We start from the raw sequence: 22,534 nt of genomic DNA on the forward strand, positions 1-22,534 counted from the left end.
CTTTCCTGTCCCTGCGAAAGGAAAGCCTCCCCACAGCATGATGCTTCTACCACTATGAGGGGATGGTGTGTTCAGGGTGATGTGCAGTGTAAGTTTTCCGCCACACATTGCATTTTACATTAAGGCCAAAAACTTCAACTTTGGTCTCATCTGACCAGAGCACCTTCTTCCACATGTTTGCTGTTTACCCTACATGGCTTCTGGCAAACTGTGAACAGTACTTATTATGGCTTGCTTTCAAAAAAAAATTCTTCTTGGCATTCTGCCATAAAGGCCAGATTTGTGGAGTATGACTAATAGCTGTGGACAGATTCTCCCACCTGAGCTGTGGATCTCTGTAGCTTCTACAGAGTGAGCATGGGCCTCTTGGCTGCTTCTCTAATTAGTGCTCTTCTTGCCGGGGCTGTCAGTTTAGGTGGACGGCCATGTCTTGGTAGGTTTTCAGTTCCATATACCGTCTATTTTCAGATAATGGATTGAACAGTGCTCCATGAGATGTTCAGAGCTTGGGATATTTTTTTATAACCTAAACCTGCTTTGGACTTCTCCATAACTTTATTTCTGACCTGTCTGGTGTGTTCTTTGGTTTTCATGATGCTGTTTGATCACTAAGGCCTTCACAGAACAGCTGGAGTTATACTAAGAACACCTTACACACGGGTGGACTCTATTTACTAATTAGGTGACTTTTGAAGGCAACTGGTCACACTGGATTTTCACAGAGAATGCCAAACACATATATTTAAGTTTGTGAGTGTAATGTGAAAAAATGTGGAAAAGTTCAGGGGGTATGAATAATTTTTCAAGGCATTGTATAATGTCCACGGCGGGTCTGGCCACACAGTGGGGTCTACACAAAAGGTCCCCACAAGTGAAAAGCTGATCATTGAGCGTCCTGCTTCAAAGATCCCAGAGATCAGCTGTCATATGCAGGTGAATTTGACAACTGCGCTACCACAGGTGGAATTAGGTATTACATGGTGCCTATTAAAATCAATAGGCTATCTGTATAAGCTTCTCCAGAGCAAGAGACTTTTTAGTTGCCTCCCTCAGAATGTCCTAATAGTATCAAAAGGGGCTTTCGAAACAAGACGAACACCTATAATGAGGTATCCCCTTCACGTGCACTTCATTGTCATGGATCCCACCTCTGGAGCTTTTTGTGTATCTGGAGAAGGGGGACCCCATCAACTGATTTACAGAGGCAGCGTTCCCCATAGACTACAAAGGAGGAGTGAGTGCAAAACTGAGATCTTTCCACAATGTGGAATAAAGAAGCCTTTTATTATGAAGAGCTATATTCCTTGTTCTTTTTCGTATTTCGCTCCAGACTGAGTTCAGGTCTGTACATCCGTGCTCCACTAGAGGGTGAGAGGTGAGAGTTGCAGCAATCTCCATATCTGTCCTGAATGTAATGCTTTGTGTACAATCCTGTTCAGGACCACCGCAGGTGTACAGTCCTGGCCAAAAGTTTTGAGAATGACACAAATATTAGTTTTCACAAAGTTTGCTGCTAAACTGCTTTTAGATCTTTGTTTCAGTTGTTTCTGTGATGTAGTGAAATTATAATTACAAGGACTTCATACATTTCAAAGGCTTTTATCGACAATTACATGACATTTATGCAAAGAGTCAGTATTTGCAGTGTTGGCCCTTCTTTTTCAGGACCTCTGCAATCCGACTGGGCATGCTCTCAATCAACTTCTGGGCCAATTCCTGACTGATAGCAACCCATTCTTTCATAATCACTTCTTGGAGTTTGTCAGAATTAGTGGGTTTTTGTTTGTCCACCCGCCTCTTGAGGATTGACCACAAGTTCTCAATGGGATTAAGATCTGGGGAGTTTCCAGGCCATGGACCCAAAACGTTGGCATTTTGGGTCCACCGAGCCACTTAGTTATCACTTTTGCCTTATGGCACGGTGCTCCATCGTGCTGGAAAATGCATTGTTCTTCACCAAACTGTTGTTGGATTGTTGGAAGAAGTTGTTGTTGGAGGGTGTTTTGGTACCATTCTTTATTCATGGCTGTGTTTTTGGGCAAAATTGTGAGTGAGCCCACTCCCTTGGATGAGAAGCAACCCCACACATGAATGGTCTCAGGATGCTTTACTGTTGGCAGGACACAGGACTGATGGTAGCGCTCACCTTTTCTTCTCCGGACAAGCCTTTTTCCTGATGCCCCAAACAATCGGAAAGAGGCTTCATCGGAGAATATGACTTTGCCCCAGTCCTCCGCAGTCCATTCACCATATTTTCTGCAGAAGATCAATCTGTCCCTGATGTTTTTTTTTTGAGAGAAGTGGCTTCTTTTTTTTTTTTAAACTCGTTTTATTGAAAAAGAGTAACAAGGCACATATATGGCATAGACATATGCATATCGTAAAATCACATACAGTAGGCTACAGCAAGTACAATGAAAACATACCGAAATGTCACATAATACAGCACAATAAAGAAAGAGTACACCATTGCACAGAAGTCATCACTTCCTTCCCTCCCAAGCACAGTGTGGAAAATCAAAGCATCGAATCAAAATAAAGAGAACCTAGAGGTTCTGTGCCCCTCTCAGGGGTTGTCTGACCTTGTAGAATTGGGCGATGTGGTTAGAGTAGAGTCGCACCATAGTCCCCAAACCTTCTGAAATTTGTCAGGACACTTCCTATTTACATATAATACTTTTTCGTATGGGATGATCTGGTTCACTAGCCTCTTCCAGATTCCCACAGTAGGAAGATCGTCCGCCATCCATTTTAGAGCTATCACCTTGCGGGCCATAAACAGGGATTCACTGAGGAGTATCTTATTGTAATGTGACCACCCGTCATTGTTTAATACGCCCAACACACATACCTTGGGACATAACGGAATCGGACCCATACCTAATGACGACAAGACTCTAAGGATATCCTGCCAGTATGATCTGATATGGGAGCATTCCCACATCATGTGCCAGAAGTCCGCGCCAGTCTGTGAGCATCTAAGGCAATCAGGCTGAGGCATCCTCCCCATCTTATGCAGCCTGGTAGGAGTCAAATAACTACGGAGCAACATATATAACTGTATCAGTCTGTTGTTAACCAACGGTGACACAGAGGTGACAGCCTCCAACGCATCCGCCCAATCCTCTGCAGTAAGAAGAGGAATATTATCCCTCCACCTGGCTTCGGCTAGAATGGGTTGTGAAGACATTCGTAACCCCAACAAGTAAGTGTAAAGGGCTGAAATTAGACCCCTAGGCCCTTGTGATTTCACCACACCGATTAAGGGATATGAAGAGATGGCCCTGCTTGGATCCCTAAACTGTGCCTGCAGCGCATGCCTGATCTGCAAATATCTAAAAAATTGGGTACGCTCCAGGCCAAATTTCTCCTGAACTTGAGAAAAGGAACAAAGAACACCATTCTGATACAAGTCGCGCAGCGCATGTATCCCTAAAGATGCCCAAACCTGAGTCCCCTCTATAGATTGCAAATGTGGAAGCAATGGATTATCCCACAGGGGTATATCATCCGCCCAATCCTGATAGCGCCTCAATTTGGAGTCTCTCCAAACTTGATGTGCCAGCCTGTGAATCTGCAATAATTTCCCTGACAGCGATCCCGCCCCTTCTAACACTGGCCATAAACTGGACAGCCCCAGATACTGCTGCAGGTAATATTCCATATTCACTAGAGGCTGCCCATTAACCCACCCAGCTAAAAACCTCAATTGACCCGCTAGGAAGTACAAATGAAAATCCGGGAGAGCCGCGCCCCCCGACATCCTGGACCGCTGTAACGTGTGCATGGCTAATTTATGTCTGGCCTTGCCCCAGATAAACTGCACCATTAAGGAATGAAGCCGATCAAAAAAATTCCTAGATACTGGAGTGCAGGCATGTTCCAACAAATATAGCCCCTTGGGTAGTAGGATCATCTTTATCAAGTTAATCCGTCCCATAATAGATATAGGCAGCGTTTTCCAGATAGCAAACTTGCTAGAAAAAACTGATTCCAAAGGGGCAACATTTTTGGCGTACGCCTCCCTCGGGTCTCTGGTAATGAAAATCCCCAAATATTTAAAATGGTCCACAATCCTCAGATTATGATACTCAATGGGCCAATCAGCGTCCCATAAGGGCATGAGAGCCGACTTGGTCCAATTAATATGTAAACCCGAGTACCGACCAAATGTCTCTATCATACTGATCGCTCGTGGCAGAAGTGGCTTCTTTGCTGCCCTTCTTGACACCAGGCCATCTTCCAAAAGTCTTCGCCTCACTGTGCGTGCAGATGCGCTCACACCTGCCTGCTGCCATTCCTGAGCAAGCTCTGCACTGGTGGCACTCCGATCCCGCAGCTGAATCCTCTTTAGGAGACGATCCTGGCGCTTACTGGACTTTCTTGGACGCCCTGAAGCCTTCTTAACAAGAATTGAACCTCTTTCCTTGAAGTTCTTGATGATCCTATAAATTGTTGATTGAGGTGCAATCTTAGTAGCCACAATATCCTTGCCTGTGAAGCCATTTTTATGCAACGCAATGATGGCTGCACGCGTTTCTTTGCAGGTCACCATGGTTAACAATGGAAGAACAATGATTTAAAAAAATTCCATAAAATAAAAAAATATGTTTTTTTTTTCAATGAAAATACGCTTTTCAATGAAAAAAATTGCAAAAAGAAAATAGCCCCCATATATTTGGTATTGCCACGTCCGTAACGACCCGGACTACATAAATATTACATAAATTATCCCCTATGGTGAACGCCGTAAAAAAACAACAACAGAATTTCAAATTTATTCTTAGTTTCCACTGAAAAAAACGTAATAACAAGAGATCAAAAAGCGGCATTTACTCCAAAATGATACCAATGAAAAATACAAGTTGTCCCTCAAAAATCAAGCCCTCACACAACTCCATAGAAAAAAATAAAAAAAGTTATGGGTCTTGTGAAGTGGCAATGCAAAATCATTTTTTGGGTTAAAAAAAGGGGTTTTATTGGAAAAAAGTAGTAAAACTTAAAAAAATTATAAGTATTTAGTATCACTGTAATTGTACTGACCCAGAGAATAAAGATATTATGCTATTTGTACCGAAAAATTAACGCCGTAAAATTTATAATGTAAAAACGCAGTGGCAGTATTGCTATTTTTCCCCATCTCCCTCCCAGAAAGAGTTAATAAAAGTTAATCATAAAGTTATGTGTAACCCAAAATGGTGCCATTAAAAACTACAACTTGTCCCGTAAAAAACAAGCCCTTTATAAAGCTATATAGACGAAAAAATAAAAAAGTTATAGCTCTTGGAACGAGACCATGAAAAAAGAAAGAGAAACGCTTGGTCATAAAGGCCCAAACAGGCTTGGTCACTAAGAGGTTAATGACAGCAATGAAATGCAGTGGAAAGGTTTTTTGGGGATTAAGTTAATTTTCATGGCAAAGAAGGACTATGCAATTCATCTGATCACTCTTCATAACATTCTGGAGTATATGCAAAGTGCTATTATAAAAACTAAGGCAGCAACTTTTCCAATTTCCAACATTTATGTACAGTCATGTGAAAAAATTAGGACACCCTTTGAAAGCATGTGGTTTTTTGTAACATTTTTAATAAAAGGTTATTTCATCTCCGTTTCAACAATACAGAGAGATTAAAGTAATCCAACTAAACAAAGAAAACTGAAGAAAAGTCTTTTCAAGATCTTCTGTAAATGTCATTCTACAAAAATGCCTATTCTAACTGAGGAAAAAGATAGGACACCCTCACATGTATTCCCTCTTAAATTGGCTCAGATCTCACACAGGTATATCACACCAGGTGCACATAATTAGTAGATCGTTACTCTGCATGTTGAATGAGGCTTGCCCTATTTAAACCTCAGACATTTAGTTTGGTGTGCTCCTGACTGTTGAAGTGAGAGTGAGCACCATGGTGAGAGCAAAAGAGCTGTCAGAGGACTTCAGAAAAAAGATTGTAGCAGCCTATGAGTCTGGGAAGGGATTTAAAAAGATCTCAAAAGATTTTGAAATCAGCCATTCCACTGTCCGGAAGATAGTCTACAAGTGGAGGGCTTTCAAAACAACTGCCAACATGCCCAGGACTGGTCGCCCCAGCAAGTTCACCCCAAGAGCAGACCGCAAGATGCTAAAAGAGGTCTCCAAAAACCCTAAAGTGTCATCTCGAGAACTACAGCAGGCTCTGGCTACTGTTGATGTAGAAGTACATGCCTCTACAATCAGAAAGAGACTGTACAAGTTTAACTTGCATGGGAGGTGTGCAAGGAGGAAACCTTTGCTTTCCAAGAGAAACATCGAGGCCAGACTGACATTTGCCAGAGATAAAGTTGACAAAGACCAGGACTTCTGGAATAATGTTCTTTGGACAGATGAGTCCAAAATTGAATTATTTGGACACAACAGCAGAGGACATGTTTGGCGTAAACCAAACACAGCATTCCAAGAAAAGAACCTCATACCAACTGTGAAGCATGGAGGTGGAAGTGTCATGGTTTGGGGCTGCTTTGCTGCAGCAGGACCTGGTCAGCTCACCATCATAGAATCCACGATGAATTCTACTGTGTATCAGAAGGTGCTTGAAGAACATGTGAGACCATCAGTTAGAAAATTAAAGCTGAAGCGGAACTGGACCATGCAACATGACAATGACCCAAAACATACTAGTAAATCAACCAAAGATTGGCTGAAAAAGAAGAAATGGAGAGTCCTGGAATGGCCAAGTCAAAGTCCAGATTTGAATCCCATTGAGATGCTGTGGGGTGACTTGAAAAGGGCTGTACGTGCAAGAAACCCCTCAAACATCTCACAGCTGAAAAAGTTCTGCATTGAGGAGTGGGGTAAAATTTCCTCAGACCGATGTCGAAGACTGGTAGATGGCTACAAGAACCGTCTCACTGCAGTTATTTCAGCCAAAGGAGGTAACACTCGCTATTAGGGGCAAGGGTGTCCTATCTTTTTCCTCAGTTAGAATAGGCATTTTTGTAGAATGACATTTACAGAAGATCTTGAAAAGACTTTTCTTCAGTTTTCTTTGTTTAGTCGGATTACTTTAATCTCTCTGTATTGTTGAAACGGAGATGAAATAACCTTTTATTAAAAATGTTACAAAAAACCACATGCTTTCAAAGGGTGTCCTAATTTTTTCACATGACTGTAATTCTCAAAACTTTTGGCCACGAGGACACAGTGCCCGCTGCGGAGGTTTATAAATTGCCATCATGTCACAAGCTCTTCTGCAAAAGCCTCAGATGAGAGGCCTCCTGGCCAAGCGCCTGAGAGTCCACATTATCGGAGCCGTCGTCTTTTCACTTAGCGTCATTGCGTTATACAAGTTCGGAGTGGCTGAACCCAGGAAGAAGTCATATGCCGACTTCTACAAGAACTATGACGCAGTGAAGGCGTTTGAGGCGATGAGGGATGCTGGAGTCTTCCAGGGAGTGAGCCCCAAAGGAAAATGAGACCAACTGTCAGGTAAATCCATACCCTGGTGACACTTCTCCCTCCATGTGGATTCTGTGCGGGACATGCTTGATGTAACACATGATTCAGATACCAGTGAAGATGATGCCACTGGACTGGTTTTTACAATTCTCTGTAAATGTGCTTAAATATATCACTTAAACCTGAAAAAAAAAACTTTTGGCCACGACTGTAGAGTGACCTTGATGCCCAGTAGGGCCTGGAATCTGCCCAGGATTTCCTGGTGCTGGTGACGGCTTTGCTCTTGTCATGTAGTTGTGTTTTACAGAAGGTAGACAGAAGCGATGTGACATTAGCATCACCGTCGTGATGGCGAGGTCCGTAGTCATGTGCCCCTCATTATCATCCCCTGTGATTTCAGCCCATTATGGATTTGAACCCTAACGTCAATATTGACCAAGACATTCTGGACATTCTTTATACTCTAGTAACAGCCGGCTATGTTGGAAACATTGAATCAAATAGGTGACCAAATAAACTCCTGTATCTATGGGGAGCTTTACAGGTCTTCAACCAGTTGGGTAGTCAGGGGTGTATTTATAGTTAGTGCCTCTCTAGACAACAAGTCTGAATTCTTCCAATTAGGGCCCAAATGGACAGAAGGAGGGGGAAAAAGTAGGTGGGGTCAACTCAAGTATGGACTATGCTGATATAATCTGGGCATGTCCTATATGTAATGATATACAACTACTCACAAAAAGTTAGGGATATTTGTCCTGTGGGTGAAATTTCAGGATTAACCTAAAATGCCCTCTAACCTTTACAGGAGAACTTAATGTGACCTTCTCTAAACTTTTGAATGCACATGTCCAGTTGTTCAATGCTTCAGTACTTTTTGCACGACTTGCTGTTCTCTAACAAGGAGCTTAACGGCAAAATTCACAACAGGTGTTTGATCCATGAATCGCCCCAAAAATTTCCTGGTTCAGTTAGAATTGGTATTTAAACAGTCCTCCTCATCATGCTGTTCACATTTTGACATCATGAGACCAAGATGACACCTAACAATTGATCAACAGTTCCTCGCCATTGCAAGGCTTCAAGCAGAATGTTCTCAGACGGAAGTAACCACTGAGCTTAGAGTGTCACAGAGTGTCATCAGCAGGCTGTATCAGAGATACAGAGAGACTGGAAAAGTCACAGAAAGGTAGAGAAGTGGACGTCCTTTGGCCACATCGGCCACTGATGAACGCTTCATTCTGAACAATGCCCTGCGGAACCAGATGATGAATGCCAAACAACACCAGGCACATTAAAGGGAGACGAGAGGCACCTAAGTGTCACATGAGACCAGACCTGTGTGCTAGATGACCTGCAAAGGTACCTGACCAGATCACCAGGCACAGGCGTCATCATCTTGTATGGGCCAGAGAGCATCTACGCTGGACGAGGGAACAGTGGGCCTCAGTGCTGTTCACTGATGAAAGTCAATTCATGCTGAGAAGAGCAGAAATGATTGTCACAACGATGTTGGAGACGTCAAGGAGATCCAGACCTGAATCCCATTGAAAACCTATGGGATCAGCTGAGTCGCTGTGTAGGGGCTCGTAACTCTGTACCCCAGAACCTCAATGGCCTAAGGGCCGCCCTTCGAGAAGAGTGGGATGCCATGCCTCAGCAGACAATAGGGCGACTTGTGAACAGCAGGAGACATCACTGTCAAGCTGTAATTGGTGCTCAAGGGCACAGGACAAGTTAATGAAGGAATCGCCATCGCTGCTTCTACTTAAATGCCTGACTTTCATGATATAAAATCACTGAGCCGGAACTTTTTTCATAAATTTCCCCCAAAAGACAAATATTTCTAACTTTTTGGGCAGCTGATATAAGTTATACATCTTCTTCTATATAGTGATATGGAGCATGCTGGTATAACCTGGGCATCTCCTGTATATAATTATATATGTACAGCTGGTATAACCTGGGCATCTCCTGTATATATTATATATGTACAGCTGGTATAAGTTATACATCTTCTTGTATATAGTGATATGGACCATGCTGGTATAACCCGGGCATCTCCTGTATATAATTATATATGTACAGCTGGTATAAGTTATACATCTTCTTGTATATAGTGATATGGAGCATGCTGGTATAACCTGGGCATCTCCTGTATATAATTATATATGTACAGCTGGTATAAGTTATACATCTCCTTGTATACAGTGATATGGAGCATGCTGGTATAACCTGGGCATCTCCTGTATATAATTATATATGTACAGCTGGTATAAGTTATACATCTTCTTGTATATAGTGATATGGACCGTGCTGGTATAACCTGGGCATCTGCTGTATATAATTATATATGTACAGCTGGTATAAGTTATACATCTTCTTCTATATAGTGATATGGACCATGTTGGTATAACCTGGGTATCTTCTGTATATAATTATATATGTACAGCTGGAATAACCTGGGCATCTCCTGTATATAATTATATATGTGCAGCTGGTATAAGTTATACATCTTCTTGTATATAGTGATATGGACCATGCTGGTATAACCTGGGCATCTCCTGTATATAATTATATATGTACAGCTGGTATAAGTTATACATCTTCTTGTATATAGTGATATGAACCATGCTGGTATAACCTGGGTATCTCCTGTATATAATTATATATGTACAGCTGGTATAAGTTATACACGTCTTGTATATAGTGATATGGACCATGCTGGTATAACCTGGGCATCTCCTGTATATAATTATAGATGTACAGCTGGTATAACCTGGGTATCTCCTGTATATAATTATATATGTACAGCTGGTATAAGTTATACATCTTCTTGTATATAGTGATATGGACCGTGCTGGTATAACCTGGGTATCTCCTGTATATAATTATATATGTACAGCTGGTATAAGTTATACATCTTCTTGTATATAGTGATACGGACCATGCTGGTATAACCTGGGCATCTCCTGTATATAATTATATATGTACAGCTGGTATAAGTTATACATCTTCTTGTGTATAGTGATATGGAGCATGCTGGTATAACCTGGGTATCTACTAGTACAGGCATGATCAACCTGCGGCCCTCCAGCTGTTGCAAAACTACAACTCCCAGCATGCCCGAACAGCCTACAGCAGGGCATTGTGGGAGTTGTAGTTTTACAACAGCCGGAGGCCGCAGGTTGAGCATGCCTGTACTACTATATTGTCTTATGTTCTTTTATATTTAGTGTGATTATAATCCTTTGTTAGGAAATGCTCTTTCCCATTTCACAGTTGACGCTGCTATCACTAGTGCAAGTTTTCTTGGAACCAGAGCCTTTTCCTGCTGACATTTCCTCAGTGATCCTGATAATTATCCATTGGTTTTGTGCTCTGCACTGCGGTATAATCTGAGCATTTGCAGCACTGATGAGACGTGAGTGTAAGTAACGAGAGAAGGCAAGATATAAAAATTAATAGAATCGCTTCATCATCGTTCTCAGCGCTCTTAGTATTACCCAGCGTATCCCAGTGTTACTTATTGTATCCAACTGTTACTTCTCTTAATTTAATTACATGACCTACTGTACTGTACATCCTGTAGATTCAGAAAAATGCCCGCTTTTGTTTTTGTTTTTTGTTTTTTTCAAAAACAGCTCCATATGAACATAGCCAATGGCCAATCGAGGCACTGTTTCTGTGGAAAAATCATACCTTTTATTCAATGTGTTGAACCCCTTTAAGCATTTTTCCCCCCAAAGAAGGCCACGCTGCTGCTATGGCTCCTACACCAGTAATTAGTCTGAGTACTCAGGGGCCCGTCTGTCACCTCTGTGACTTCCCGTTGCACCCTGGGAAAAGTTTATTTATTCATTCCTTTTTTTCTTTTTCCAGACACAACTATTATTTTACGAGACTTTTTATTATCCAAATAAAGAACATTTTTCCTAGAAAACGGAAAGTTCCCGTTAATTTACAATGTAGCGTTCATGCATTTTTAAGAAGCGACACCCCAATTAAAATCTTTATTAAGACTCCGCACAGATGAAATGACCTTATTCTGCCGCTAATAAATTTTACGCTGCAATAAAAATTAGTAAAAGTCCCTTCAGCTGTTGAAATGAATCATCTTCTAACCTAATAAATTAAGTTTTGGATTAAAACAAATGCCTGAATGGCGTACAACGTGCCCCGCGCTGCACAGCCTCATAAATAGTTTTCTGCATAAGTAAAAAAAAATGTAAAAACATTTTTTAAAAGGTCAAATATTTAAACTGAAAGGTTATTGTGATGCAGTTTCTGTGTTTTACAAGAGTAGCTGAACAGTCATAATGACTTTATGTTTATGTTTTATTCCCTCAGACCCCCACAGATCACAGCAGGCCCTCCACTTCCCCAGCATTCAAATCTGCCCCTCATCTAGTGACCACTGCCCCAATAGTCACAGCAGCCCCATATCTAGTGTCCACTGCCCCAACTCCCCCAATAGTCACAGCAGCCCCCTATCTAGTGTCCACTGCCCCAACTCCCCCAATAGTCACAGCAGCCCCTATATCTAGTGCCCACTATTTTAATTTCCCCAGTAGTCACAGCAGCCCCTATATCTAGTGACCACTGCCCCAACTCCCACAATAGTCACAGCGGACCCCTCATCTAGTGACCACTGCCCCAACTCCCCCAATAGTCACAGCAGCCCCCATATATAATGGCCACTGCTTTAAATTTCCCTCTAGTCACAGCAGCCCCCATATATAATGGCCACTGCTTTAACTTTCTCTCTAGTCACAGCAGCCCCCATATCTAGTGACCACTGCTTTAACTTTCCCCATAGTCACACAAGCCCCCTCATCTAGTGACCAATGCCCCAACTCCCCTATAGTCACAGCAGCCCCTATATCTAGGGACCACTGCTTTAAGTTTCCCAGTAGTCACAGCAGCCCCTCATCTAGTGACCAATGCCCCAACTCCCCCAATAGTCACAGCAGCCCCCATATATAATGACCACTGCTTTAACTTTCCCTCTAGTCACAGCAGCCCCCATATCTAGTGACCACTGCTTTAACTTTCCCCATAGTCACACAAGCCCCCTCATCTAGTGACCAATGCCCCAACTCCCCTATAGTCACAGCAGCCCCTATATCTAGGGACCACTGCTTTAAGTTTCCCAGTCGTCACAGCAGCCCCTCATCTAGTGACCAATGCCCCAACTCCCCCATAGTCACAGCAGTCCCCATATCTAGTGACCACTGCTTTAACTTTCCCCATAGTCACAGAAGCCCCCTCATCTAGTGACCACTGCCCCAACTCCCCCAATAGTCCCAGCAGCCCCCATATCTAGTGACCACTGTCCTAACTTCCATAATGGTTACAGCAGGCCCCATATCTAGTAATCATTGCCATAATGACCCAAATAGTCTCAGCAGCCACTTATGTAGTGACCACTGCCCTCACTTCCTAGTAGTCACAGCAGCCTCTGCAATGTGCCACCCCCCAGGGCATGAATGGGGTCCCAGTGAGTAGGAAATGCTGAGTGGTGATATTGTCTAAATGGTTTGTGTGTCACGGTTCTCCTACCTGTATACCATCACTCTCCAGGGTTAGACTCCGTAGCATTAAAAGAAAAGAGTTATAGTTAGTGGAGAATAAAATGAGTCCAAACTTGATACATTTCAACAGTTTTACTTGAATAAACTTGCATCCAGACAATACTTGATCTTTCACTTGGCTCCAGCAGGTTTTAGTGTAAACTGGCCAGCAAACTTGAATACCTTGCTTTCTCCCTCTGCTGCTGTGCTAATCTCTGGCATCAGTCTGGTTACTGGACTTTCTAGCAGTTATGGTACCTTTGAGTGGGGTGCCTTTGGCCATTGACCCTATCATAATACTCAGTCTAGGAACTGCAAGGAGTTGGTGTGCTCTATGAGCTGCTTCCCCTGGAAGACTCCTGCTGCAGGAGGGGGCGCTCCCCTCACTGCACCATGTCTTGTCCCTTTCCAATTCTATTATACTATTGCTTCCTGCAACTCCTCCCTTGGTAGAAAGCAGGACTAACCCACTTCTTCCCAAAAGGGGCAAGAATGGAATGGTAAGTTCCATTCTATCTAAAGATCTCTCTGCCAGATACACTGCCACCTGCTGGACAACCAGGCACAGTGCAAGTAATACAATGCATAAGTTGCATGGCAGTATTATTAAGGGACAGAATCAGATATACAGATGACATTATTTGCCAACCATTGTAGACAGTAGCTGGGTGTAGGAATGGTAGTGCCCGCTCTGGGGTACTACACCTACTTTTCTAATGACCGCTGTGTTAGCTTCTCCAGTAGTCACAGCAGTGACCACTGGCCCAACTACCCCAATAACTAAATCATAGGCCGGGGGCTGTTTACCCATCTTGGGCCTCCTCTGTCTATTTGCCCCGACCGTCCCCTCTTTCGTATTGTGCCCCATGTTTATTTTTTTCTGGTAAATATTAAAGAAAACTATGCCACGTATATAGTGTCATTACCCATTACCCCTGAGGATGCCAAGGATCTGGCAAACATTTTGGGGGCAGCGTATAAAACGATTTTAGAGGACGGCTATCGTCAGTGCTGACCCTAAGCCATATAATCAATGAGATTAATCAATGAAAAGGAAGCAATAGAGGGACGAGTGGTCACAGTGCACAGAACCACATCCCTGGTGCAGGAGTAAACGCAGAATAGTACACTGCCACAGCTCGCCAGTGTCTAGTGGTTGGAGGACTTTTAATGAAATAGAGTGGATTTATTATTACAGATTATGGGATTAATGTAAATTGGGGGCTATCAGCCGTAGGGGGGACAGTTTTTATTTAGGAGAACCTAATACCCTTTGTTGTTGTTGAATTGACGTCTATTATATAACACCCCCAGCCCTTCATAGTGTATAGCGTACAACAGTCCGCAGTATACTGTGCAATACCCAACAGTATACAGTATGTAACACTGCCCAGTATACAGTACCCCACAGCATGCAATACACAGTATACAGCACTCCACAGTATGCAGTATAGCACCCTATAGTATACAGCACCCCACAGTGTGCAGTATAGCACCCTATAGTATACAGCACCCCATAGTATGCAGTATAGCACCCTATAATATACAGCACCCCACAGTATGCAATATATAGTATATCACCCCACAGTATGCAGAATAGCATCCATAGCATACAATATAGCACCCCACACTATACAGTAGAGCAGTATAGAACCCCACAATATACAGCCCCCCACAATATACAGCACCCCACAATATACAGTACCCCACAGTATACAGTAGAGTACTCCACAATATACAGCACCCCATAGTATACAGAAGAGCCCATATACAGTCATGTGAAAAAATTAGGACACCCTTTGAAAGCATGTGGTTTTTTGTAACATTTTTAATAAAAGGTTATTTCATCTCCGTTTCAACAATACAGAGAGATTAAAGTAATCCAACTAAACAAAGAAAACTGAAGAAAAGTCTTTTCCAGATCTTCTGTAAATGTCATTCTACAAAAATGCCTATTCTAACTGAGGAAAAAGATAGGACACCCTCACATGTATTCCCTCTTAAATTGGCTCAGATCTCACACAGGTATATCACACCAGGTGCACATAATTAGTAGATCGTTACTCTGCATGTTGAATGAGGCTTGCCCTATTTAAACCTCAGACATTTCGTTTGGTGTGCTCCTGACTGTTGAAGTGAGAGTGAGCACCATGGTGAGAGCAAAAGAGCTGTCAGAGGACTTCAGAAAAAAGATTGTAGCAGCCTATGAGTCTGGGAAGGGATTTAAAAAGATCTCAAAAGATTTTGAAATCAGCCATTCCACTGTCCGGAAGATAGTCTACAAGTGGAGGGCTTTCAAAACAACTGCCAACATGCCCAGGACTGGTCGCCCCAGCAAGTTCACCCCAAGAGCAGACCGCAAGATGCTAAAAGAGGTCTCCAAAAACCCTAAAGTGTCATCTCGAGAACTACAGCAGGCTCTGGCTACTGTTGATGTAGAAGTACATGCCTCTACAATCAGAAAGAGACTGTACAAGTTTAACTTGCATGGGAGGTGTGCAAGGAGGAAACCTTTGCTTTCCAAGAGAAACATCGAGGCCAGACTGACATTTGCCAGACAAAGACCAGGACTTCTGGAATAATGTTCTTTGGACAGATGAGTCCAAAATTGAATTATTTGGACACAACAGCAGAGGACATGTTTGGCGTAAACCAAACACAGCATTCCAAGAAAAGAACCTCATACCAACTGTGAAGCATGGAGGTGGAAGTGTCATGGTTTGGGGCTGCTTTGCTGCAGCAGGACCTGGTCAGCTCACCATCATAGAATCCACGATGAATTCTACTGTGTATCAGAAGGTGCTTGAAGAACATGTGAGACCATCAGTTAGAAAATTAAAGCTGAAGCGGAACTGGACCATGCAACATGACAATGACCCAAAACATACTAGTAAATCAACCAAAGATTGGCTGAAAAAGAAGAAATGGAGAGTCCTGGAATGGCCAAGTCAAAGTCCAGATTTGAATCCCATTGAGATGCTGTGGGGTGACTTGAAAAGGGCTGTACGTGCAAGAAACCCCTCAAACATCTCACAGCTGAAAAAGTTCTGCATTGAGGAGTGGGGTAAAATTTCCTCAGACCGATGTCGAAGACTGGTAGATGGCTACAAGAACCGTCTCACTGCAGTTATTTCAGCCAAAGGAGGTAACACTCGCTATTAGGGGCAAGGGTGTCCTATCTTTTTCCTCAGTTAGAATAGGCATTTTTGTAGAATGACATTTACAGAAGATCTTGAAAAGACTTTTCTTCAGTTTTCTTTGTTTAGTCGGATTACTTTAATCTCTCTGTATTGTTGAAACGGAGATGAAATAACCTTTTATTAAAAATGTTACAAAAAACCACATGCTTTCAAAGGGTGTCCTAATTTTTTCACATGACTGTAGCTCTCCACACTATACACTAGCTTACAGTATACCGCACCCCACACTATACAGCACCCCACAGTATACAGTAGAGCAGTATAGAGCCCCACACTATACAGTAGCTTACAGTATTTAGTAGAGCAGCATAGAACCCCACAATATACAGTATCCCACAGTAGTCAGTAGAGAAGTATAGCACCCCATTCTATACAGGGAGTGCAGAATTATTAGGCAAATTAGTATTTTGACCACATAATCCTCTTTATGCATGTTGTCTTACTCCAAGCTATATAGGCTTGAAAGCCTACTACCAATTAAGCATATTAGGTGATGTGCATCTCTGTAATGAGAAGGGGTGTGGTCTAATGACATCAACACCCTATATCAGGTGTGCATAATTATTAGGCAACTTCCTTTCTTTTGGCAAAATGGGTCAAAAGAAGGACTTGACAGGCTCAGAAAAGTCAAAAATAGTGAGATATCTTGCAGAGGGATGCAGCACTCTTAAAATTGCAAAGCTTCTGAAGCGTGATCATCGAACAATCAAGCGTTTCATTCACAATAGTCAACAGGGTCGCAAGAAGCGTGTGGAAAAACCAAGGCGCAAAATAACTGCCCATGAACTGAGAAAAGTCAAGCGTGCAGCTGCCAAGATGCCACTTGCCACCAGTTTGGCCATATTTCAGAGCTGCAACATCACTGGAGTGCCCAAAAGCACAAGGTGTGCAATACTCAGAGACATGGCCAAGGTAAGAAAGGCTGAAAGACGACCACCACTGAACAAGACACACAAGCTGAAACGTCAAGACTGGGCCAAGAAATATCTCAAGACTGATTTTTCTAAGGTTTTATGGACTGATGAAATGAGAGTGAGTCTTGATGGGCAAGATGGATGGGCCCGTGGCTGGATTGGTAAAGGGCAGAGAGCTCCAGTCCGACTCAGACGCCAGCAAGGTGGAGGTGGAGTACTGGTTTGGGCTGGTATCATCAAAGATGAGCTTGTGGGGCCTTTTCGGGTGGAGGATGGAGTCAAGCTCAACTCCCAGTCCTACTGCCAGTTTCTGGAAGACACCTTCTTCAAGCAGTGGTACAGGAAGAAGTCTGCATCCTTCAAGAAAAACATGATTTTCATGCAGGACAATGCTCCATCACACGCGTCCAAGTACTCCACAGCGTGGCTGGCAAGAAAGGGTATAAAAGAAGAAAATCTAATGACATGGCCTCCTTGTTCACCTGATCTGAACCCCATTGAGAACCTGTGGTCCATCATCAAATGTGAGATTTACAAGGAGGGAAAACAGTCCACCTCTCTGAACAGTGTCTGGGAGGCTGTGGTTGCTGCTGCACGCAATGTTGATGGTGAACAGATCAAAACACTGACAGAATCCATGGATGGCAGGCTTTTGAGTGTCCTTGCAAAGAAAGGTGGCTATATTGGTCACTGATTTGTTTTTGAATGTCAGAAATGTATATTTGTGAATGTTGAGATGTTATATTGGTTTCACTGGTAAAAATAAATAATTGAAATGGGTATATATTTGTTTTTTGTTAAGTTGCCTAATAATTATGCACAGTAATAGTCACCTGCACACACAGATATCCCCCTAAAATAGCTAAAACTAAAAATAAACTAAAAACTACTTCCAAAAATATTCAGCTTTGATATTAATGAGTTTTTTGGGTTCATTGAGAACATGGTTGTTGTTCAATAATAAAATTAATCCTCAAAAATACAACTTGCCTAATAATTCTGCATTCCCTGTACAGTAGAACAGTATAGCAACCCACACTATACAGTAGCTTACAGTATACAGTACCCAACACTATACAGCACCCCACACTATACAGTAGAGCTGTATAGCACCCCACACTATACAGTAGCTTACAGTATACAGCACCCCACAGTATTCAGTAGAGCAGTATAGCACCCCACACTATACAGTATCTTGCACTATACAGCACCCCACACTACACAGTAGAGCAGTATAAACCCCACAGTATACAGCACCCCACAGTATTCAGTAGAGCAGTATAGCACTCCACAATATACAGCACCCCACAGTATAAGGTAGAGCAGTATGGCACCCCACACTATACAGCACCCCATACTATACAGTAGAGCAGTATAGCACCCCACACTATACAGCACCCTATACTATACAGTGGAGTAGTATAGCACTCCACAATATACTGCACCTCATACTATACAGTAGAGCAGTATAGCACCCCACACTATACAGCACCCCATACTATACAGTAGAGCAGTATAGCACCCCACACTATACAGCACCCTATACTATACAGTGGAGTAGTATAGCACCCCACAATATACAGCACCCCATACTATACAGTAGAGCAGTATAGCACCCCACAATATACAGCACCCCATACTATACAGTACAGCAGTATAGCACCCCACAGAATATAGCACCCCACACTATCCAGTAGCTTACAGTATATTAGCATAACAGCCCCTGTCACCTTCCTGATGTAATCTTCATAAAAAAAGAAAGCTCCACAATTATAGCAAACTTCTGTAGCAACACTGGTAGAGAGAAAGGACCTTTGATTACCTCATAGCCATGTAACCAGTAATATCAATATGTTACTGGTCACATGGTGATGATGTCATCAAAGGTCCTTTCTCCTAAGAGAATCACAGCTCTCCTTCCTTGCAGAGACATTGGGCCGGCGCTGCTGCTCATCCCGCCTGAGCCATTCATTAAATGATTCAATGAATAGCAATGGCAGGATGCGCTAGCGCCGCTAGACTCTCAGAGGCTGCTGCCTGCCTCTGATTTCTGAACTCTCTCACAGTTCGCTGCAGACACGGCAGCAACCCCCTGTATAACTGACAGCCTGACACCCGGGGAAGACCACCGCCCCCCCCCCCTCCCCTCGTAGGCACGCCACTGGGGTGCTCCTCAAGGTTCTTGTGTTTGGTAGTTGTTCCTTTATGCTATTGTACTCTGACAACGACCTTGACTTTATTTTCAGGTTATGATTCTGTCTGCTTCTTGTGTTTGTCACCTGGTACCTGTTGTTCTACTCCTGGTTTTGACTTCCAGCCCTGTTTGTGCCTCATCCTCTGAGCTTCGGGATCTTTACTGGATTTCTGGTAAAGACCTGTGTTACAGATAAGCAAGTGAGAACCCACTGTGCCAACTAAACGGTTTAGCTTTGGGATAAACCCTAAGGGCATTTTTCTGGTGCTTCCCTATTTCACCTTTTAACCTCTCTCTTCTCTGGACTTCACTGCAGGGAAGCAATTGGACCGCTACCTCCTGGGATAGTCCCAGTGTAGTTGTAGCTAACCCACTAGGGTCAGGGACTCTGATGCAAGCACCAGAAGTGCAGAGTATAAAAATTGCAGGAAAACTGCAAGTATTGTCTGAACAGCCACCAAGAGTAGGATGCTGTTTTTAGGGATCCAGGCAGTACACAATTAATGCAGTTACAGCAAAGACTTGAGGGTGGACTACTGATGAGACATAAACAAGGCAGGCAGGCTAGGGACCAAACCCGAACAGACTGGGTAGACAGCAACTTAAAAATGAACTGAACTTGGAATTGAAAGTGCAGGGGCACACAGGCAGGCACACACTAAAAACACATCAGGAAGAAAGGCAGGAGATAATTTGCAGATAAATCACAATAGCATTAGACTATCAAACACCTTTTCTGGTCACCAGGGAACCTAAAGCTCAGGCACCCTCCTACTGAAGAGGGTGCCTTAAATACCCAGGGACCCTCAGCCATTGGCTGTGGAAGAATTTGGGTGGGCACGCACTGGCACCTTAGGAGGCCGGAAGTGAGCGTGTTTGCACCCTAAGAGAGCATCAAGCAGGAACATGGAGGCAGCATCATGGAGAGGACCCCGGCATCCAGAATGCAGGATGACATGGTAAGTAGGGCAGTGTAAGTGCCCACAGGGAACAGCTGGAAGGCGACAGACATGGACCACACACCTAACAACCTGTGCCTACGTTCCTCGCTTTGCTAAAAGTCTTTCACTAATCAGTGACAGTTCTGGGAATTTGACCAGTAAAGTCCAAAACTTCTCGTGATTGTTGAGGGAGAAGAATAGAGAGATTGCCTAGACTGCACAGTCCAGTCTAGTCACCTGCAAATCAATGTCAGCCTAGAGGATCCTCTTCTCCGGTACGGGGTGCAACTTCAATATTGGTCAAGACATTCTAGAGATTCTCCATACTCCAGTAACCATCGGCTATGTGGCTGGTAAACCCTGGGTTAAATAGGTGACCAACCAAACTCCTGTGTCTATAGGCAGCTTTACAGTTCTTCACCAAGTCATGAGTTACCCAATTTTTTTTTTTTTACAAAGGCCATTAGTACAGGTTTGGTTTCATTTTGGGTCTTCCATTACAGTTATGGATTGAGTTTGTCCTCTAAAGCAGCGGTCCCCAACCGCGGGGCCGCGGCCCAGGACCGGGCCCTGGGAGATATGTTGCCGGGCCGCAGAGGAGAGAGGAGCGCAGACGACAGGCGCATGCGCGGCCGACGCGTTCATCTTGCCAACATTAGTGGAGACGTCCAAATGATCGCGGTCTCCACAGCCCCGCACGCAGTGATTTCAAATTTGTTAATCTTACTTTAATAATGGCCAGTCAGGTCGTGCCTGACCGGCAGCACAGCACTGCGCTCTCACAGTTAATTACATCGCCCCGAGGCTGGGCCCCTATGAAGGATTTGCTGCTATGCCAGTCCCCTGTGTTTGACTGGGGGGGTCAGGCCCGGTGGGGGGGGGGGCCCAATTCAAAGTTTGCCCCGGGCCCATAGAACTCTAGTTACGCCTCTGCCTCCCATCACGCGGCCGCCCAATACAATGAGCGGGCTCTGAGGCGCCGCACCACTGCCACCAATGAATATGTCTAATATTAAAGTAGGAGGAGGGACCGGGGAGCGTTTACCGCTGCACCGTCTCAGCTAGTGCGCTTGGCCTCCTCCTCCTGACTCTTGTGTTCTCAGACCAGTCCCCAGCCATTAGTGATCTGGAAAGCGCAGGTCCCACAGATGGGGTCACCTATTATTAATCTGAGGTACATGGTGCTATTACATTAGTACCCCCCATGTACCTCAGATTAAAAGTATGTGGCCCCCAAGCACCTCATCAAATAATGGGCAACATTGGGTTAACCATTAATATGAGGTACACATAATGAGGTTTCCTACTATTAATGTGAGGCACATGCAGGTCCAAATTGATAAAACAATGTGCCTCATATTAACAGCATGTACCTGATGCCATTAACCCCATGTTGTCCATTATGTTAAGCGGGGTTCTTGACGAGGTTGCTATTAATATGTGGCACATGGTTTCATCAATTTAGACTCCATGTGCCTCACATTAATAGCCAGTAACCTTATCATACTGTGGTACCCAACACCAGCCTACACATTAACCCCATGCTGCTCAATGTCCATTATGTTAGGAAGTACTCGCTGGTGTTACTATTAATATGAGGCACAAGGCTTTATCAATTTAGACTTCTATTTGCTTCACATTAATAGTAAGTGACCCCATCAAGTACCTCCTCACATAATGGGCAATTGATACTTTGCAAAAAGTAAAAATTAAAAAATACTCACACGTTAACCCCATGCAACATGTGGTTAACGTGTGAGTATTTTTTTTCTTCATGGTATTGAATTGGTGTTGCAATACTTTTTTTTGGAGTCACATTTAAATAATAAATGTAATCGTTATATAGTGTTATATAGCTTAATATGCACCTTGTGTTTTGTCGTGCGCGTGAATCAGTCACCCCCATAAACCCCGCCCACCCCCTAAGCCCCACCCCTGAACCCCCCCCCACCCCACCCGGTCCCTGGAAAAATTGTCTTACATGAAACTGGTCCTTGGTGCAAAAAAGGTTGGGGACCAGTGCTCTAAAGAACATGTGATCGATGTAGACAAGAGGCAATGTATAGAACTGGCCGAAGACACAGATCAACTTCCATCAAGGCAAAGACAATGATAGAAATATGGACTTCATAACCTGTAATGACTCGTCCAATGAATATTTTGCTGGAAATTATTTTTTTCAGAATCTCTTAAAAGGAATACTGCATGCAAAAAAAATACAAAAATATAAATAAATTCTTCATTAGATATTAACATTTGCGACTAATTTTTGGCATA

General features: G+C 43.3%; 1 protein-coding gene across 1 annotated transcript; it reads left to right on the forward strand.

Annotated features, from left to right (window-relative positions):
• The first annotated feature begins 7,178 nt into the window (after positions 1 to 7,178).
• On the forward strand, positions 7,179 to 7,623 carry LOC122933312 (cytochrome c oxidase subunit 6C-2-like). The gene has a single exon (XM_044288239.1). It carries the CDS (start codon positions 7,216 to 7,218, stop codon positions 7,453 to 7,455), a length of 240 nt encoding a protein of 79 aa, XP_044144174.1. The 5' UTR covers positions 7,179 to 7,215; the 3' UTR covers positions 7,456 to 7,623.
• The last annotated feature ends 14,911 nt before the right edge of the window (positions 7,624 to 22,534 follow it).

This window comes from Bufo gargarizans, chromosome 3 (assembly GCF_014858855.1).
Source record: "Bufo gargarizans isolate SCDJY-AF-19 chromosome 3, ASM1485885v1, whole genome shotgun sequence".
Lineage (NCBI taxonomy): Eukaryota > Metazoa > Chordata > Amphibia > Anura > Bufonidae > Bufo > Bufo gargarizans.